A 22,005-nucleotide genomic window follows, 5' to 3' on the forward strand; every position below is an offset into this window, starting at 1 on the left:
AAGATCCTATTAAAATGTTTAATGAACTAAAACAAAAATTATGAGAATCATAAACAGCATGTTAAAGATTTTACAACAGAAGTCTATGACAAGTTAGAAGCCAGAAATAGAAGATCAGTAGACGATGTTGGTGAAATTAATGAAAAACTTACTAATTTTAAAGAGTCTTTTGATAAGTTTAGTTTTAGATGCTACGAAAACTTTTGAGAATATTGGTCATAAATTTGTTGAATACAATGATTCTTATGCTGTCAAATTTCAAAAATTAGAAAAAAAACTTAATAATATGGAGGAAGATCTTACTGAAATAGGTATTCGCGTAGGGTTTTATGCATGATAAAATTTCCTTATATAAATGGCGCTCATATATTGTGTGAGATGTAAAGAAAAAACTGCAACAAATGATATAAAATACTATGCAAACATCAATGGAGTTAAAAGAATTTCGGGAAAATATGCTGAATGTAACGCTAAAAAGAGCCAATTTATAAAAACTTGAAAATTTTTCCTTAATAAATAGAGATGGCGGGACATTACAGTGCTTTCGATCTTTTTATAATGCAACACGAAAGAGATTTGAAAAAAGAACATTGGGATGACATTTCTCAAAAATATGAATTATCCGAAGATATGATGAGATTATACGTAAACAAATTGAATTGGTATAAACATTGCAAAATATCAAAATCTGTCCCCAGAGTTCATTCAAGAAAATATACATTATCAATTAAAAGATCATATGTCTGTTCTTTGTCTCTATCAACACTTGAGTCTAAAGTTTTTGGATGAAAATAAAGATACAGTTGATTGGAACAATATTATAGATAGCGGTTTACTATCCTGTGCAGATTTTATTGAAATATGTGACCGAGATCGCAAAATTTAAGGAACAGAATCCTGAATATGACGAAGTAGATCATTAAAAAATGACTAAAATCTTTTTCTTATCGACTTATACATGATGTTTAAAATTTCTCTTATTAAATGGTGGACTACAGAAAGTATGCTAGTGATATTGAAAGGGCGGAGTTTTAAAAATTTCTATCCAATTAGTAAACAACATTTGAATGAACCGAATAAAAGAACTGAGTTTAATATTGATTTTGGAGATAACTTTTGCTCGTCTAACTTCCAGTTTTATATTTCTGGAACTTTAACAAAACAAGATGGTCAAGCATATCTTGGAAACTGATAATGTTAGATTAATCGATAATTTTATACCGTTTTTATTTTCTAAGATTGAAGTAAGAAAACACAATAAATTGATAGAAGAAGTCGAAAACTGTGGCCAATTAAGCACAATTAAAGGAACCATTTGTTATTCCAAAAGTGATGTATTTTCAAACAGTTTTGAATCAACTTTTAAATTTGGACAATTTGAAGCGGTCGGTGATTTAGCACATTTCGGCTTAGGATTTTTTGAAAATGTTACTATTCCGATCTATAAAGGAGGATTTTATCTAAGTTTTATAAGAGCAGAAGACGATGATGTGATTCTGAAGACTGCAACTGGAAATGTTATGCCTGTTGATGGCAAAATTACAATTAACGAGTTTTTCATTAGAGTTCCGATGATTGATTACAAAAACACACGAGTAAAATTAGGTTGATTGATGAAATTATAAAATCTCAAAACATCACGTTTAATTTTCTAGATTGGCAATGTATTGAACAAAAAGGTATTTCCGGAACAACTTATTCGTTCGATATCACAAATATTTATAGAAATATCTTCAATCCCAAGTTCGTTATCATCGGTTTTCAAACAGATAGACAGAATAATCAAGAAAAAAAATCCTTCAAAGTTTGATAGTTTGGATGTAAAAAATATCAGAGTAAAATTGAACGGTTCTTATTATCCAGATGAATTACAAAATTTAAACATTTCCGGAGGTCTTTTCAGAATCATGTATCAGATGTATCAAGATTTTAAGAAAGTTTACTACAAAAATATGGAAATGTATTACAAACCCCAAAGAATTTATAGCAAATAGACCCATTTATGTCATTGATACAACAAAGAGTTTGACAAATATTTCTAGTTCAAAGAACGATATAATTATCAATATGGATTTTCAAAATGCTGTTACAAACGCGATTTGTTATGTGGTTGTGGTTTCTGAGAAATTTTTAGCCTATGATGTGATTAAGAACGATATTAGAGAAATTCAGTAGTTAATGATGTTCATATTGTTCTCTTTCATTCCTTCTAAAACTTTAAAAATATACTCTTTCGCTGATGAAAAATCTCGATTTCTTCCGTAATAATCTTTGTAATCATAGACAAAATATCCTAAATAGTTGAATAATAAAATAAAATCATTTCTTTTTATCTCGGTAGTTGAAATATAAACATAAACATTTGCGCTGAAAAATTTATATCTCGGCAGACTTAGTTCCATAGCTTCCATTTATTCTTTTTGTAAATGGAAGAGTATAATGCCAACTGTTACAAGTGTTATAATAGAGGAGAAATTATTGATAAAAGATTAGTTTGTAGAGATTGTAATTTAATTTTGTATGAAAGACCTAAACCTAAGAAATTTCGAAATAAGCTAACACATTTGAATAATCTGCTTAGAAAATTACAATATGGAGATAAGAAGCAAACAAAATTTGTCTCAGAATTTAGAAAAAAGAACAAAAATTTTTACTTATCTCTTGGAACCGTTGACAAAATTATTTTCCTTTTCAAAGAATACATTAGGTTTGTAGGTTTAAATACACACGTTTATTATGAGAAGATTTTACCTATAATCTTTTCACTATTTAGACATTGAATTTGACTACGATTTTAAACCTGAAATCTTTGATGATTTTATAGTACATTTGGAGAAAGTAAATGAAGAACCTCGTGAAAAGAATGCGGTTTTACTCACATTCTCCCCGGTTTCTCGAGTGATTGTTAGCAAATTTCATTATTTCCGTTTATAGATCTTTTATTAAGATTTCTGGATTTTTTTCATTAAAACAGCTTAGAAATGTAGAAGCCTACAATGAAACAGTAAAACGGCTAATAGATTCGGTTAATTTTTCATTCGTGAGTTACAGATTAGTTTATTGTCCTTTTAAACAGTATTTTACGTTGATTTTCTGACTGTCCCAAAAGTGAGCTAGAACCGCCTTACTGTTTGATTTTACAGATTCGTTTATTGTCCTTTAAACAGTATTTTTGTATGGAATTTCTGTCTGTCCCAAAAGTGAGCTAGAACCGCCATATTCATATCTACTTATATATATATATATATATATATATATATAAACTATACATTATACCATACGATACAATGCCATATTTTAAAGGGTTTTAATTTAAAAATGTTCTTTCTTAAAATATTCATTCCTTTCAGTTAATTGAAAATAATTAAATCTATAATATTTTTGTCTTTTCATATAGTGTTTCAAAACCATCTTATTGAAAATGTTCCAACTGAAGATGTACTCACAGCCAAGAGGAGCTGATCCCTCACACTGATGCCGGAGGTGGGTTGCGGCGCAGCCAAGAGAGCCGTCAGCACCTGCTCCTCCTCTGGCGTCAGCTGTCACAGTTACAAGTGGTTTATGGTTTCAAAAGAGAATAGGTAGAATACATCAACTCAATCCATGAGATTATGCTATAGATGAGCGGCTTTGAAAGCAACCTATTAAGTGAAACAGTGCGGGGAGGGAGTGAGAGAGAGAAAGATATGGAGAGGGAGAAGTGTGGACCCACTTTCCCCTCCACATTCCTTAACATTCCACAATCTTCAGTCGCCATTTCACCACTCGTGGAGTATGTGTTATATAACAGCTGTTTAAGGGGGGTCGGGAGCTCCATTTAAGCCCATGTTAAATTCTCAAACTTTAAGGAAACATTTACCAAAAAACTATAAATGATAGCACTTAGAACTTTTTTTTTCTTGATAAAGCACAACAATATACATATTTTAACACGAAATTTTTGTAAAAAAAATATTTTTTGGATTTTTGGCAATTTTTAAAAAAATACTCTAAAAATTCCCAGTAATTTTTATAAATTAGTCGCAATAAAAAATTTTTCGATTGAAATTTTTTTTAAATCAATGTGTTAAAATGTGTAGAATAATGCCCTCTCCAAGATTAAAAAAAATTATTGATCTATCATTTATAGTTTTGGAGATAATGTTCCTTATTTACCGAAAAAATTCATTTTCGGAAAAAGCCATTTATATGGAACACCATTAGCTTAGCAACTAAACTTGCTTTATAAATGCATTCCTGCACCATATGAGGGATTGTGTGCTTCCTCTGCTTCATAGTCGTCTTCTAGCCTCTTTTTTGCCAGTGTAGTCTGTCTTCGACACTTTTTTTCTATTTCATCGACGGCTTTACTCGCTTTTTTTGATGCGTAGCATGTCCATGTCTTGAAGCACATACACACAGTTTACCCCAGGTACAATCCCTAATTTAGCAAACACTTCGCATCTGACTATATTGCCTTTGTTGAAGACAGCAATAGCATCATATACCCCTAATTCTAGAGTTGATAGCATGACAAAAAGTTCGCTTGGGAGTACGAGCCCAAATCATTTTATTGAGCGATTCACTTTGCAGCGTTCTGTTCAAGCAGGTTTTGAAAAATTTGCAAATTTACAATGTCATTAGTGCCACAGTTACCTTAGTACTTATTGTAATCTGCAAGACAAGAACTAATTTTCTTACTAGACAAACTCTGCTATTGAGGCTCTGGAGCAGTGGGAACGCAAGGGAACGGCGTTCCCTTACCTCCCAAGAGTGCCGGAACGCAAGGGAACGCTTTTAAAACTACGAGTACAAGTTTTAGTTAAAAAAAATTGTAGGTAGGATCAATATTATGCTATGCTTTGTTTGCGAGTGACTCGTAAGCAGATAGTAAGCGCCCGTACAAGCAGTTGTGAGCTGTGCTGTGATGAGTCTTGCACGGAATCAGGCAGGAGGAAGGTGACGGGCGAGTCATCCTAGTTCGCGCATGCGCGGCTGCGCCTCTCAATAACAAAGCAATACCCACCCCACCCCCTTCCTTTCCCCCTCCATTCCTTCACCGCGCCACCGCCCCAGTGATCACAAGTGTGTTGACTAGTTGACTTGACCTTGGTGTTTCGCGTTTAAGTTACAAGTTGCATCGCATCCCATCACGCTTAAGTTCGTTTTTGAGGTGCAGGTCGTTGATTGTGTTCGTGTTTATGCTTATTAGTGCTGGTGCAGCTAAATAGTTTCCTAATTGACTATGACTACCAGAAAAATTGTTGATTTCTTTAAACCTAACCCTAAGAAACAAAAAGGTTATGCGAATAATGAGAAACTGCAGTTCGGAAGCATTGACTACAACTTCAATTGTTGATCAAGATAAAAAAGAAGACGCAATCGGGATCAATGAGGATAATTGCGATTACCATTCCCCTTCGACTTCCTCGTCGGTCAAAATAGTATCCAGGTTGGTGGGTTTTGGGATCTGATGCAGACGAAGCTAAGGTTAGTAATGAAAATAATGATTTTGTTAATAGGGGTGAACAGCCAGTTTGTTGGTCTGAAGAACAAATTGTTGAATTTAAAGCTAAAAATCCATGGTTAATTGTGAACAGAGAACTAGGTTGCAACGTTTGCCGTAGTGTGAGTACTCTAGGTGCAGAGAAAACGAAGGGCCTAAAGATTAGCGAAGAGTGGGTTTTAGGAACTGTTACCGCTTATGGAAACAATAAAAAAGACCAGCAATCCTCTCTTAGGAAAAAGATATTTTTACACCGTGGGTCTCGAGCTCATTCTTTAGCTGAAAAAATACTCATTGAAGCTAAGAAAGATACAATGAAAAAAGCTGTTGCTTCTATGCATAAAGAGCAGCAGATTGTAACTGAGCGCATTTTCCGCACGGCTTATAAGCAAGCTAAACTAAATAGGCCATTTTTTGAGTTTGAAACTGAAATTGATCTTCAAATAATGAATGGCTTAGATATGGGGCGAATCCTACATTCAAATGTTGCTTGCTCCAATATAATTCATCATATTTCTGATGAAATGAAATCAGACTTGATAAATGGCCTAATCAAGTCAGACTCTAAATGTTCCCTGCTTTTTGGATGAAGCCACTTCAGTTTCAAACAAAAATGCTTTGGTGGTTTATATCAGAAACTGTTGTAAAGGGAATGCAAAACCCTATGACAGTGTTCTTAACACTTTTTGAGCTAAATAGCACAACATCAGCTGGTATATTACAAGAACTTTTAAATCAGTTACAAGCATTAGGTCTAAGCTTTGAATTCATGAAAGACCATATGATTGCTCTAACTTGTGATGGTGCTTCAGTGCTACTAGGCAAGAAATCTGGCCTTGCTATACAGCTTACTGAAACGTTCCCCAACTTGTTCACTTGGCATTGTTTGAAACCATCGTTTAGAGCTTGCCGTGCACGATTCCATAGAAGAAGTAGCTGGAATCAATCATTTTAAGATATTCATGGATAAAATTAGAAACATGTTTAGTTGTTCACCGAAAAACAGCAGGGAGTTGGCAGAAGTTGCTAAAGGACTAGAGGAGCAAATGTTGAAAATCGGCCGTATTTTAGATACTCGTTGGGTAGCCTCCAGCTTAATGGCGTGATGAAAGCAGTTTGGACAGATTTTAAAGCTTTGTACAATCATTTCATTGAAGCATCTGAAGACAAACAAAGGGACTCGAAGCAACGTTCAACTTACAAAGGGCTTTGTATTACATTATCTTCTACAACTTTTGTACACAACCTGGCATTGATGTTCGATGCTCTAGAAGAGTTATCGGATTTGTCCTTACAGCTTCAAAAATCAAGCCTCAACCTTATCCAAGCCCACAGTGATGTAACACTGTTAATCAAAGTGTTTGAAAAACCGAGTTGAAAACATGGGTAGACGTTCAGTGGAAGCTAAAATTGCTATTGACGATTTGATGTTTCAAGATGTTAAACTTTGTGTAAGATCCAAGATACCCAGTATTCCAGAAAAACAGTTCTATCGGAGCCTCGCTAACAACTTGACTTCAAGGTTGCTATCATCATCTTCAAATGCGGCTGAACACTACACCAAAATCATGAATGACATCAAAGTGATCCACCCCATGTATTGGCCAAAAGACTTATCCATCACCTACGGAGAATGTGAGATCCAGCGAATCTGCGATAGATTTAAGATTAGCAGCTCTCAGGATATAATTAGAGACTTCAGACACTTCAAGCAGGGACTGAAGCCTATGTTAAGTGGAGAGAAACCTACTATTCTAGAGCAACCGCCGTCGTTTAAGAAACTGATTTCCATCATAAATAGTATTGCAGTGTCTAGTGCTGAATGTGAACGTGGGTTTTCTGCAATGAATCTAATTATGTCTCCTCTTAGATCTTCACTCTACATTAGCACTGTTTGCGATTTATTGCGGATCAGGCTCCTAGGACCTCCTGTGGCTAGATACAATCCCGAGCGACACGTCAAAACCTGGCTGGCGAAGGGACACCATTCTGCACTTGACACCAAGTCAAAACAACGAGGGCAGAAAACTTACCATGAAGACAGCATTGCATTGTGGGGAACTTTTTTCCTAAATCTGTTTTTTAAATATCTTTTAGAATTTCAGAACATTAAGTTTTCATTAAAATAACTAGCCTATGCCTAACTTATAGTTGTGTTCTGAACTCAAGTTTCTGAGTTCTTTTTTGTACTTACAGTTAGTTTTGTGTATTGTTGTTTTGTTTCTTTTGTAGTTTTCACTTTAAAAATATTAACAAACAACTAAAACTAAGTTTACCAACAATCTTGGCATTGCCTTACAATATTATACTACAAATCCGTACATATTTGTTATAATAACTAATAAGCAAATAAAATAATCAACCTTAACTTTTTAAAACTACACTAAATTTAAAAAAATGAAACCGTGTTACTCCACTCTGTGTGTCATTTATTTTGTGTGTAATTAAACGCTTCCTTTTCCTTTCCAAGAAGTTTGGTTTATTTTGAATGTATTAATATTGTTTTGTACCCATAAGGTATGCAATTTTTTTGTAAAATATGCAAACTTGTAAAAAAGCTGTTATATTAACAAACATCCCATTTACATATTAATATGTATTATTATTACTACTGTAATGTGTATAAATAAAACTGTGAATAAGGCTCAATTTGTTTTTATTTTACCATTCATTACAAAATTAATATTGGCGAGCTTCATTGATCAAACAAAATGGTCAATGAAATCAAACCAAATATTTCTGGGAAATTTAAAGTAGGCAACAAGGTGTTAATGGAGTAGAGTAGAGTAGAGAGTAAACTCAATAATTTAAATTCATGTTTTTATTTTCTTACATCCTAATCAAGCACCTTAAAGAAAATAAACAGCATTAAAATATCACTTGGTATTTTATATAAAAAATGAATGTATTATTATGTCTGGGTGGCCTAAAAACAAAGGTTTACAGTTATAATTTTCAAAAGTTTTCCTGGGTGAGGGCCCCCCTCCTTCCTGGGGTGTATTCCATACCCACCGGTCTGAGCTTCCCGCTTTAAGAGTTCCCACACCTAAAATTTTAGAAATTAAGCACTGCTCTGGAGGAATTGGGCTTGGTGCACTAGTCCTAGGTTCTGGGCTTTGTATACTAGGCCTAGATTCTAGGCTTCTCACACAGTCACTATCTACAAACACCACTTTAGGCTTCCCTACTTGCTTACGTTTTTTAAAGACTTTGTTACACAATCTAGGCATTGCAATACCTTAAAAGAACTACCTTTAGAAATAAAACTTCTAACACACAGAAAACACCAGGAACTTCAGAAAATAAACTGTGACATTTGAAATGTTATTCTTGGTTATAAACAGAAGAAAACAATAACAAACAAGGTAATGAAAGAAAAAAACAGGTGACAAACAACTGTACCAATAGCAAAAAAACGTAATAGTAATACAGCTCTATTTTGCATAAAGAGTTATAGTACAATATAAAAATACTGTCTCCTCAATGCTGAAACTCTCACCAAAAATTTGAAGTACAGCCTTTAGAAAAAAAAAAATTTATTCAAGAACTACTTTACCGATTTTTATGAAATTGGTCTTGAATTAACCGCTATAAAAAGCAGAATAATATTCAAAAAAACACACAAAAAAAGTAATTTTTGACCCATTTGACCTCCCGACCCCCCTTAACAAACCTAGTAATAATAACAACAGCTGTTAACACTTTAATTTGCTTAAATACTTCTTAATTGTACTAACATATTAAATATATGCAATGCACTATTCTTAACATAAATAATAATATTTGTTATTATGTAACAACGAGAATAACAAAACATAGCGTGATGCTCTAAAACACAAACAGAGAAGCAAAGCACCAGCAAGAAATAGATCAAAGCAATGAAAGTAGGCATGGTCCAGCTCCTGCTCCTCCTCCCCCCCCCCTCGTGAGCAAGAAATCTTTGCACATGTCGCTTTCAATGCGGCTCATCTATAGTTCTTAACTACCAGTGTCTAGGCACAGATCAGGACTAAGCAGAATGAATCAGGACATTTTAACATTCTATTAGGTGAAGATTTCATCTAATAACATTAAAATCTTTATTTACACAAAAGGAAAGTGTAGATTATTTTACTGAATTCACCGTAAGAAATTTCCATAATGATAAAATTAGTAAAAATATAAAATAATCAGTGATTAGTATAAACTCTTTAAATACACACCTTACATGAATTATGTGTCTTTATTATATGCAAAAACACAAGCATTCAATTGGATGGGGAGTTTAAAAAATAAATATTGTTTTAGTATTTAACTATCATTTCATCAGTACTAGGTAAATTAAGGTTAAGAAACGTTAAGAAGATCAATGAATTGTTACCGGCATGATTTACTTTAACAATGGCTATGTTTTTTTGTACCTGCAAGCTATTTAATACTAGTTTGTCTATAAGTTATAGAAAGTAATACATTTTTTGTATCTTACTGAAAATATTCACCATAAGCAAAATCTTTAGCAAATTTAAAATCAGTAAATAAAATAACACCAATAAAAATTGCAAATTTTGAAGAAAATTTCAGTAAATTGTTTCCAGCCTCCCACATTCAAGACATAGGAGTTCTGCGGTTATTCCACAAATTGCAGCTTACATACTTTCCTTCTCACTCCCTCTCATTCTCTTTTTATTCCTTCCTCTGTATTATGCCACTGTCTACACTCTATATTCATTACTAAAGATTTTCCATTGAATAAGTCCAGAATTATCATATATAAAATGTGAGACCTTTAAAAAAAGTTGAATTCTTAACACGGAACCACACCACAATTATACTAAAAATAACCATAAACAGGATACCTTATGGTTCCACTTCTTTATGAAAAAAAGTTTAACACTTTCAAGAAAAATCACTTTCTTTAAACATACAATTAATTTTTTTTGTCTTACTGATACACCTTAGCAGATCTGTCAGCTGATAAAAAAAACTGTTGGATTACAGAAGATTATGGGTTACTGGAGGTATCATTATAACATTGCTTAATATCCTCTTTGATAAACTAAAACAAAATAAAACAATTTTAATTGATAAAAAAAAACTATCTTTGTTGTTTTTAATTGTGAAAGTGTTCATACAGTTATCCAACCAAATCTTTGGTTTTTTTTTTAAATATAAGCAATCGGTTATGTAATCACATAAATGCTTCTTACAATTTCCAGTAATTCTTCCCGTGCATGACTTTGAATAATGGACCATTTCTCAGTTAAAGTTAAAGTTACGTGCTTTCGTAGTTTTAGTCAACTGATAGTACATTGTGTATAGAGGTTACACAGCCAATACAGAACAGAGCAATCGAAACAAAAATTAAACATACACAACAGAACATACCTTGTACTGTACTACTACTGCAAAAACCCAATGTAAACAAAAAGCATATTTAGGTTCAGTTTTTGACAGTTAAGGAGAGTCATCTCTGCTACTCCCAATCTTGAGTATACTGCGTGTAATGTTACTGCCGAGACATTGTCGGCTAATAGAACATGTCGGACCAAAAAGCGTCGGATTATCACGAGCCCACCATGTTTTTCATTTGAGAAAGTAAGAACAATAGCAAAGTAAAATAAAAACAAAATTATTTAAAATTTGTATATGAAATTAAAATGTTTTGGAACTTTTACCTTTTGCGCTCTTGTTGTTTGTTCGGTTTCAGTTTCAGGCACAACCCAGAGAGAGATCTTGCCACCAGGTTTGGAGGATGTTTCAAGGCTCATGGAGTCAATAAGAGGAGGTGCTAGACTTTTGGCATCTCGCTCGAAGCTCTGCAACATTAACAGACACACTATAGCTGTGTTCTTTGCTGTTAAAACCCTAGTTGAGCCCTTCTTCAGAGATGGTAAAAAGTTTTTAATAAAAAATTCAAGATATACAAAATGACCACAATTTAATGAGGTGTAAGACTATACAATTAGTTTTGTGCCTATTTTTATTGTGGTTTTACTATAAATTATTTTATGAAAACCTCCACAAATTAATAAAACATAATTTTAATGAGAAAAATACCTGTAATTTATTCCATTCATTTTTAAAAAACAAACAAGATAAAACCGATTGATGGTTATAGATTGGAATATTCTTTTTCGACTGATACTCAAAATATTGCGATAACCCTTTTTTATATTGCTAAATATTAGCAAAAGGCTGTTCAAGCAACTCGCATGTGTTGCTTCACCAGATCCAACTACCACATGATGCATGTTGCTTCACCGGTATTAGGGTTAACATCATGTCTGCAAATTAACAGGTATTATCAGTTGAAGTTTACTGCTACTAAAGATGAGGAAGTTAACTTACCGGTTCAGGGCTAGATGACAACTGTTGAAGGTCGAAGCCTTCTGATGAAGCGGAACTTTCTGTGGTAGACTGGGCACGCTCAATAGCCAGCTGAATAATCTGTAAAAGTTAATATAATAGTTATAGCAAGCATGTAGCAAGGAAGAGGGTACAAGAAATCTGGACCTCCTCAAATTTTCAATTTTTTAAAATTACTTTTTAGCAAATGATTATTATTAAGTAAATAATTCAGTACTACTGACATGTACAGCTGAAAGATCGTTCTCAACATTGAAATGGGTCAAGAATCTTTTAATGAACAAAATGGGAAATGAGCGGTTGACTGCACTTTCCTTACTTTCTGTTCACTATGGGAAAATATCAGTTGCCCCCTCCAAACTATTTCTGCTACTTTCTTGGGTTATGACATCTTTTATAAATATTATAGCTACTTCTTTATATGTTTAAATCTGGATATTGTAAAAAATAAGTATATTTTCGGTATTAAATTAAATATTTTCAGAGAAATATGCATCATAGTGTACAGTATAATATTTAAAATATGTCTAGATAGAGTAGGCTTTAGATTTATCATTTTACATAGTTCAGAGCATTCCAATGCAGAACCTGTGAGCTGATTTAATGGAATTTGCCCCTTTCGTCTGATATAATGGTCGCTTCTCTCCCATTGGTGGAACTGAGAATAATGAGAATAATGATTTATTCCATAATAACTAAACAATTTAAGTAACATTACAAAACCTCGGAATTACACTGCCACGATTTCCAGTTATGTGGCAGCGCAACTAAAAATATAATATATAAATAAACAGAGTCCAGTCCATCACTTTAACTGCCATCTTCTGTGTAGCTTTAACTAAATAAAATACACTTTTAAACATATAAGTTATTAAAACAAGAACAAAAAAGTTTCCTTTTAAATATTGGAAAATTTTTCTATATTACATACATAAACATATCCCTGTACATAAATATATACTAATCTATATATAAAACGTAATCATTTTGCTATTTACAAACCAAAAATAATTTGTTTTTTTATTAATGTTGTTTTACATTATTATAGGTTTAGGCTATATACAAAAAAGAAAAATTACAAACAAAAAGTTACTAAATCAATATACTGTTTAAGAAATTAGTATCCTCTAACGAGAACAACCACAATTTAACAGATTTATCAAAACTATTAAATGAGTTACATAATTTTATTTCAAGCGGTAATTTGTTAAAGTACTTTGGACCAAGATAATTAAAGGATTGCCTAAATGAAGATCTGTTGACTTTAGGCACTCGAAAGATGTTCTGAAAATTACGTCTAGCACTATAAACTAATTCAAAAGTTCCAGTATTACCACTTCTGCTATAAAATAATCTTAGTACCTTATATACAAAAAGGTGTTGTATAGGGAGAATTTTCAAATGACAATAAAGAGGATAGGAACTTTCTCTAATAGATTTTCCTTAATATGATTTGAATAAAATGATTTTGTACAACTCGCAATTTTTCTACGTGGTATTTAAAAGTCCCGCCCCAACATTGAATTGCGTATTGCAACCTGGATTGAATTAAGGCGTAATATAAGATTCTTAATAACTTTTCGTCACAATTTTTTTAAAAATAAAATTTTCTGATACAAGATTTTTAATTTATTTTGTAAAAACAATATATGCTTATCCCAAGATAACTTTTCATCGAAAAAAAACACCCAGATACTTAAATTGATCCACCTTTCCAATAGTCAAACAATTACAAAAATTTCCAGTACAGTTTTGTTCGTGATATTTTACTAATTCGTTAAAACTAAAACCAACAAAATCAAAATTCATAAATTTTGTTTTATTTACATTAATTTTCCATTTTGTTTTCATTACACCACTTTCTCAAAACTCGTATATCGTCCATCATGTTGTTCCAAATTTGTTGAGAGTTCTTTTCAGAATAAAACATGGCAAAATCGTCAGCAAAAACGCTTGGTTTTCCGTAAAACTCCTCCTCTAGAAACAAATCGTTAACAAAAATTATGAAAAGGGTAGCAGACCAAAACAGAACCCTGAGGGACCCCTGCTGGGACAGTCAGGGGAAAACTCAGAGCACCACATACTTTTACTCTTTGCTTACGATTTGTGAGAAAACTTCGAAACCAGTCTTGTGCTACTCCTCTTATACCAACTGCATGTAATTTATCTAAAAGTATTTCATGATTGACTAGGTCAAATGCCTTTTTAAAGTCAATAAAAAGACCAGATGTTTTATTTTTACTGTTGAAACTTTTATAAATCAGATTTGAGCTATTTAACAAAGCGTCTTCCGTAGATTTTCCTTTCCTAAATCCATATTGGTTATCACTAAAAAAATTTAATCTATCTAAAAACTGTATTATGCGTAATTTCATGGTTTTTCAAAAATTTTTGAGAATATTGATAAATGGAACGATGGATAAATAAATAAATAAAACGATGAAAGGATAAATAAAGATGGAACGCCCTCCCACTAGAACTGAAGAGGAGAGACCGGCTGCAGTTTGGACACAAACTAAAACTCTGGCTTCAAGACCATCCATTTTACACGATAAATGAATTTTTAAATTGTACTATTCTCTAAGAATATGTTCAATAAAGAATTTAAATAAATAAATAAATAAAAGGCTTATTGGTCTTAGATTATCAAATTTAACTGATAACCCTTTTTTAAAAATTGGCACGATTATATTTGACTTCAATTTTTCAGGAAAAATTCCGTTTTGTAAAACTTAAATTAATTATGTAAGTCAAAACGGAAGAAATTTCATTTGCTATAGTTTTTATTAAAACAACATTAAAGCCATCAAAACCGGAAGATTTTTTATCTTTCAAACCATTAATAATGGAAATAACTTCATCTTCAGTTGTTGGATGAATGAAAAAACGACACTGGCCTTTGCGGTAATGATACGGTAGAGACCGGGCCTTTATCGCAAGAACCCGATTGTGCCGCGATAAGGTAATTGTTTATCGTTTCTGCTACACTTAATGGTTCCGTTATAATTTCCCCATTATCTAATTCCAGCTTATCAAAACAGCTCTTCACTTCTCCACCACTTATCCTATTTATTACTCTCCACTGAAGAGAAATGTCTCCTTGACAATTTTCAATTAATTTAGAAAAATATTGATTTTTTGCTGAGTCAATTTCATTTGATACATTTTCCGAATATTTTTTATAGTAGTCTAAGTACTTGTTGTCATAAGGTCTCTGTTTGGCAATTTTATAAAGCTTTTTTCTCCTTTTAAATTTGTTTAACAGTTTTTGCAGTAATCCAAGGATTACGAGAAATCGATTTACTTAACCTATTATTTGTACTTACATTAAACTTACAACTATCAACAATATCGGATAACAGTTCGTGAAATCTATCAAAACAGATGTTGACATCGCTCGATTCAATACAACTGCTCCAATCAAGAGCTTGTAACTTAGTTTTTAATAAAATATAATTAATTTTTGAAAAATGTGGTTCCTGAATAATACTATTTAATTGGTTTATTTCTCGATTAGTTAAAAATTCTATTCTTAAACCTAAAACGCAGTGATCTGTGAGGTTAATATCAAAAACCTCGCTCTTAAATTGGTTTACGAATTTGTGTCTGATAAAGATATGGTCTATGCACGTTTGCGAGTCTTCTGTAATACGCGTTGGCTTATATACAAACTGAGTAAAACCATAGCTGTGCAAAAGAGTTAAATAATTTTGTGGGTTTTGTTTATCAGAGAGTATGTTAATATTTAAGTCTCCTATGATGACTGTATTGTGGTATAATTGAGGTAATTTCACAGAAAGTTCGTTAATAAAGTCATGTTCCTGAAAACTTTGTAATCTATATAAACAGAGGAGGTTAAAAAACGAATTTTGAAAAATCAGTTTAATTAATAATGAATCTGCTGTTTGGAATTCTAATTTTAATTGAACTGTGTTTATCTCTTCTGCAACATAACACATTACACCGCCTGCTCTGTAAGTTTCATTACAATAATGAAACAATTTATATCCCGGTATACTATATAAATTTACCTCCTCACTTTTTATCCATATTTCGCTGAAAACAATAAAGCTGATTTTACTACCTATTTGATGGAATTCTAAAAGAAATGAATTAAAATTTTTTCTCAAGCTCCTGATGTTGGCATAAATTAAATTTAAACTACTCCTATTATTTACATTGTTGAAAAAATATTCCAAATTATTTATATTATTTTCTACATTAAAACCTGACATATTTGTTGAATAAAATAAAATTTAATGTAGGCCTATTTATTTTGAAGTTTACTGCGATAAAAAAACAAAGAAATAAAAAAACCTGTATAAAAGTCTACAATGTATGACAACGAAAATGATTAACAATTAAGGTAAATGCCATTTGTACCATATTTAGAAATTATAGTTAGAACTAAGTAATAAAAATCTTGACATGTAAAATAAAAAATAATAAAAGAGCCATTTCAGTTGCATATTACATTTTTCTATTGTACTTAACAGGTTTAAAAAGAATACAGAAAAATTATAGACAAAAATAATACGCATTAACACTCTATCGTAACTTAAGCTATTCAAAAATTTTAATTTGGATCGAATCATACAAATCTTTAGTAAAACAAATACATATTTTGTTATAAGTAAATAAGGAATAATTGAATAATGTGACATATTCACAGCTAGGAATGCTCATAATACATAAAAATTCGATTATTAGGTGTCATAAGTTCAGATTGACATTTTACCTTACTGTACGTTGTTACTTTAGTTGTTCTATGTCTCTGTAATTGACGATTCGCTTTACAGGTTCGCAACTCATCACGTAGTCCCTATCTAAGTCTATCCTAAGCATCCTTTGAGAGTCCGAGCCGGCTTTGTACCATCGGAGATGTTCTGAGTAGAAAATGATCTGGGAGCCTTTTTTCACAAAGTTTTCGCCCTTTATTTTTTATTTCATTTTCTTATTGGCAGTGCATCCTCTTATAATCTCATCTCGGTAGGACCGTAAGCAGTATGTGAACAAACCCCTTTGTTTTCTCGTTGGCTGTAATAGTGCCATTCTAAACTTTGTTTCATGTGGTTACAGACATATGGAGATATGGATCCCTTTCATGAACAAGCGGATGTACCGCCCCTGTATGAATCAGGCATGAAGCTAGAACAACGTTGGTAAGTTGGCATCATCCTACAACCCTCTAACTCCAGCACTCAATAATAATCCTATCTAACAATGTATGTCTATTTAAATTATTCTTAACCTGTTTGTAACACCATAATTCACATACTATTCTGGAAGTAGGACCCATTTATCTCCATAGCCCACCAGCTTACAAAGAATAAACAGACCATTACTGGTTCTCCTGGTAACCAAGACAGTATGACTTGAAACAGGAGTGTCATCAATAGTCAAACCATTTGATTTATATGTCTCCTAAGAGAAAGTTAGGCTAACAATTTGTATTAGGAGACCAGATGTGAAAATAATTTTGTTCTTTGTGTATTGGAAATTAGAGAGTTGTTGATGCACCATTTACGACATGATATGTCCTGAAAATAAAATCATGCTATAGCTTTAATATACTTCCAGCAATAATTTTTTATACGAGCCATATAAAGTTGTGTGGTTACGATATTTATTTTGCATTTTTACATTATATGGGAAGATATTACTTACTTAATCCCTTAGTTAAAAAACAAATAGAAACTAGTTCACAGAATCCAATGCAGCCAATCTACTATGTTGAAGATAAAACTGTGAAATCTATGTAATTAATGAAGTTGTTAGGACTTTCCACAATAAGTGATATATTAATGAAGTTCATAGATAGTATAATTTTAACGAGTGACTAACCCGATTGGCCAATTCATCGTCCTCAGCACCTGTGGGAGGAAGTGGGGAGGAGGTCTCCACTGGAGCTATGCTGTTGCTGGCAACACTGTTGTCACTTTGTAGCTGCAGCTAAAATATGACACATCATTACATTGTACTGTAATATCACCATAACACTGTACATCACTATAAAAAGATTGTTCAGACTGCATTTCTCAACAGAAATTAAGAAGTACCAAAATAACATGTACTGAATGTATCTTTTAATTCCACTAAATCTAATACTACTACATTGTACTTGTATTTCACATGCATTCATGTAGCAATAAATACCAAAACACTTTTTACTGCAACAAATTCGTAATAATACATGCAAGCTTTCTAGTCTAAAAAATATTAGTTTATACAACCAAGATTGACAGTATTAGCAAGAAATAACTGATTTAAGCACCTAAGCCAAAATAAGCTAATTACAAAAAAGGAAGTAAAAAACACAGAGACAGGTAAATTAGTAGTTTTAATTGTTATTCGGATCTATAAAACTTAGTAAAGTTAGTAAAGTCCATATTCAACATACATTTTTAACCAATTATTAAACAATTAGTGGATTAATAACAACACTGGGTATAGTAATTTGTCTTACCAAACTGTTAAGAAGAGCAAAATCAGCAGAAATGTCACTAGAAGATGAGACAGTTTCAGGAGACCTTAAAGTGGTTTCTTCTGCAACTTTCGTGGTTGGCTGCTGAGTAGTTGAAGTTGTTGTTTTTTGCGTGGTAGTAGTGGTTGTGGTTGAGGTGGTAGTTGTGGTTGTGGTGGTAGTTGTGGTCGTAGTAGTTGCTGGTTTCTTAGTTGTAGTTGTTGGCTTTTGCGATGTAGTAGTTGGTTTTTTAGTTGTAGTCACAGGTTTCTTTGTAGTGGTTGTTGGTCTTGGGGTAGTAGTTGTAGTAGTGGTTGTCGTTGTGGGTTTTGGAGTAGTGGTGGTTGTTGTCCGGTGTTGATGGTTTTGGAGTAGTTGTAGTAGTGGTTGTCGTTGTTGTGGGTTTTGGAGTAATGGTGGTAGTGGTAGTTTGTAGTAGGTTTTAATGTTGTAGTAGTTGTAGTTGTCGGTTTCCTAGTTGTTGTTGTAGGTTTCTTAGTGGTAGTTGTAGGTTTCTTAGTGGTAGTTGTAGGTTTCTTAGTGGTAGTTGTAGGTTTCTTAGTGGTAGTTGTAGGTTTTGTTGTTGTTGTTGGTTTCTTTGTTGTAGTTGTGGGCTTCTTTGTTGTAGTCGTAGGTTTCTTTGTTGTTGTTGTAGTAGAGGGCTTCATGGTTGTTGTAGTTGAAGGTAATTCAGTTGTTGTAGTAGTTGTGGTAGTTGGAATTTCAGTTGATGTTGTTGTTGTTATAGAGGTTGTAAGTGTATCAATAGTTCTTGCTTCAGCTGAAGAACTAAATACAGGTGTCTGTAAATAATATATACATGCTTAGACATTATTTACAAAATTTACAATCACAAAAAGTAAGTTAACAGATGTGTTATGTGGTGAAAATAAGATTTCAGAAATAAAGCGCTTCAATTAGTATTTGGTTCTATTGATAACAACAAACTTTATCTTTGACTGTAGTATTATAGCTATATAATGCCTATTGAATTCAACTTTATTACTCTAATATGATTTAAACAAATTTAACTGTTTTTGATGTGTGGTTTTTCATTTTAATCAGAAAGAAAAGTTCTGAGCCAACTAACTGATTGGGATAATTTCAACAATTCAAGACTAGTTTCTCACTTCCAAAATAAATTAGCTGATAGTTTTCATTAATTAATAGTTTTAAATCAATGTTCTAAATGTTTTTTTTATTGCTTGCTAATTTATATCTTATAAATTAGCATCTACATAAATATTTGGATAGAGATAAAAATGTATCAACAAAACTCATAATTTGAGTAGGGTTTTCTAAATTATATTTTGATATATCACAGATTAAAAAATCATGTAATAAAATACAAAGACTGCTGTAAACCTGTTTGGCAAAAATTCATGGAATTAGACTTCTGGCAAGACACAGTGAGACAGAGTGGTCTGCACATGCATATTGGGTCACAATAATATCTAGAATTATCGTCCTCAATAGAGATTCTTGAGTCACAACTAATGAGTTGGGAGTGCTATATTCTTAGTTTTAGATAAGCTTCTTATCAGTAGGAATATCATATGATGTCAAAAAACAAAGGCGTTTCATATTGCTTATATAAGTGCTTCCAAGATTTGCTCTGAATTTTATCACAACATTTTTTATTTAAAGCGAGTATATTACATTTTGTTCACCAATTACTTGGATCTAGAGTCCAAAATTTGACCTATTCAAGAGTTGCATCATTACTTGACAAGCTGAAGGCAGAACTTGTGCGCAAAAAAACAGTCATATTTGCAGAAAAAGAAAATCCTGTTTCACCAAGACAACGCATCGTCTCACACCTCAGTGGTTGCCGTGGTGAAAATCCACAAAACACGATTTGAACTGCTTGACCATTCGCCTTACTCAACATATCTATCCCTAAGCGACTTTCTTTTTGTTCCCTCACTTAAAAATTGTGCTAGGAGGCCAATGATTTCGTCAAATGACGAGGCAATCACCTTTGTGAACATTTATTTTCCAGAGAAAAATGCTGAGTACTATTTGGCCGGTTACAGAGATGGGAGCACCACTGGGAGAAGTGTGTAGAGTTACAAGGAGACTATGTTGAAAAATTAAAAAAGATCAGAAAATGCTTGTATCTTGTTAAGTTGGAAACTTTCAGATCAACCTTGTAGGTCTCTTAAACTGCATTATTAAGTAGTACTTAACAAATCATGTGCTAAGAAATACTTCACACACAAAGATAACCTAGCTCAAAAACTATAAACAGCTATTCTATAAAAAGCACAGACGGAATTTACAATAGTCCCCCAGAACTTGTGGTTTAAAATAATTTCAATCTTGTGCATTACAACAGTAATAATGTAAAATTACTATAACTTGGTCCTTCAATAAAAAAAAAAATTAATTTATGACATGTTAAAAATATGCTAGAGGTCTATATAAATAATAGTTCCAGATAATGGACTGTAGTCACTATTTGAAAAATTCCCTTTTGATGAGAATACACATGTGTTAGGCTGAGCATTAGCGAAGCATTTCAAATATTTTAATAACAAACCGATCTATAACTTGAAATTGTGCATGAAGCTTCACTTCTACAACCATTGAGTTTGATTATGGTGCATATTTTTTATAGCTCCTTGGGATTTGGCTTAGTGTTAGCACACAATTTTACGTTAATCTTATGGATATTCATTGTTATGATGTCAATGAGAAAATCATAGAATAAACAAATTAGTAGGCAGATTTGAGTACAATCACACCACATGTGAAATTGTAAAACATGTAGCTACAGACTTGAAATTTTGCATGTGACCTCAGCAAAACCTGTTACGTGACACGTTATATGGCGTACTATAACCTTGATACTATTACCATATTCAATACTTTCATCCATTTCATTGAATGGCTTTAGAAGTAACTACAAAGGCTTGATCTCTATACAGTTAGTTTTCCATAGGAAATGGTTACCAAAATTCTTCTTAAATTAAAAACTGTGGAATGAGATATTGTGTTTTGATTTGCCTGGAATGGTCTCTGAAAACTAAGGGGAAGTAGAGGAAATGGCCAGAAGCGGACCAGACACGTAATAAAAAAATTCATTGGAAGATTTGTTGATAACATTAAATGTGGCTGAATTGTAAATTCATATCTGTAGGTGGTTAAAAATTAGTAGAATGGTATTTTTTAAACATCAGCACGCCAAATTATAAAATACAGCACACAAGTAAAATGTAATTATTTATTACCTTTCACCTCAATAACCACAAATTGGGCATTTACCTGAATCTAGAAAATACCTTCCCACACCAGTAAACCTTAAACCCAACCCAAAGCTTTCATCTAAGTTTTAACTTTCCCATTTCTAAGGCCTACTTTCTTTGAGAAAAAAGTACGAAAAGGTAAGTACTAAAGTCTAACTCTACTATGTTCTAATGCTAAACTGTGGTGAAACTAAATCTCATATAATTATAAATTGAATAACAGTCTCATAACAGAATTAATATAAACAACTACGCATAATATTAATGTATGACTTTCTTACAACATGTTGTATACTATTATCTCTACATTAAATATAAAATAGCATAAAATAGTATGGAATGGTTTTCAAAACTTTTATTTATACATAGTAAATACCCATAAAACTAAATTTTAACAAAATGTACTTTCATAACTTTATATGCCTGTATATATATATATTTCTTGAGTGCATGTGTGTCACTGA

At 32.3% G+C, this 22,005-nt stretch overlaps 1 protein-coding gene across 1 annotated transcript in view; it reads right to left on the reverse strand.

Annotated features, from left to right (window-relative positions):
- LOC124373154 (cell wall protein DAN4-like) overlaps positions 1–22,005 on the reverse strand; it is a gene marked incomplete at both ends in the record, with an annotated part of 49,947 nt that overhangs the window by 20,858 nt on the left and 7,084 nt on the right. Inside the window, 6 exons of the mRNA XM_046831553.1 lie at positions 3,447–3,539; positions 11,140–11,280; positions 11,813–11,911; positions 17,675–17,782; positions 18,297–18,638; positions 18,680–19,096. Coding sequence (XP_046687509.1) covers positions 3,447–3,539; positions 11,140–11,280; positions 11,813–11,911; positions 17,675–17,782; positions 18,297–18,638; positions 18,680–19,096 — 1,200 coding nt within the window. The remainder of the gene's footprint in view (positions 1–3,446; positions 3,540–11,139; positions 11,281–11,812; positions 11,912–17,674; positions 17,783–18,296; positions 18,639–18,679; positions 19,097–22,005) is intronic.

Source organism: Homalodisca vitripennis, unplaced genomic scaffold, assembly GCF_021130785.1.
Source record: "Homalodisca vitripennis isolate AUS2020 unplaced genomic scaffold, UT_GWSS_2.1 ScUCBcl_4930;HRSCAF=11382, whole genome shotgun sequence".
Lineage (NCBI taxonomy): Eukaryota > Metazoa > Arthropoda > Insecta > Hemiptera > Cicadellidae > Homalodisca > Homalodisca vitripennis.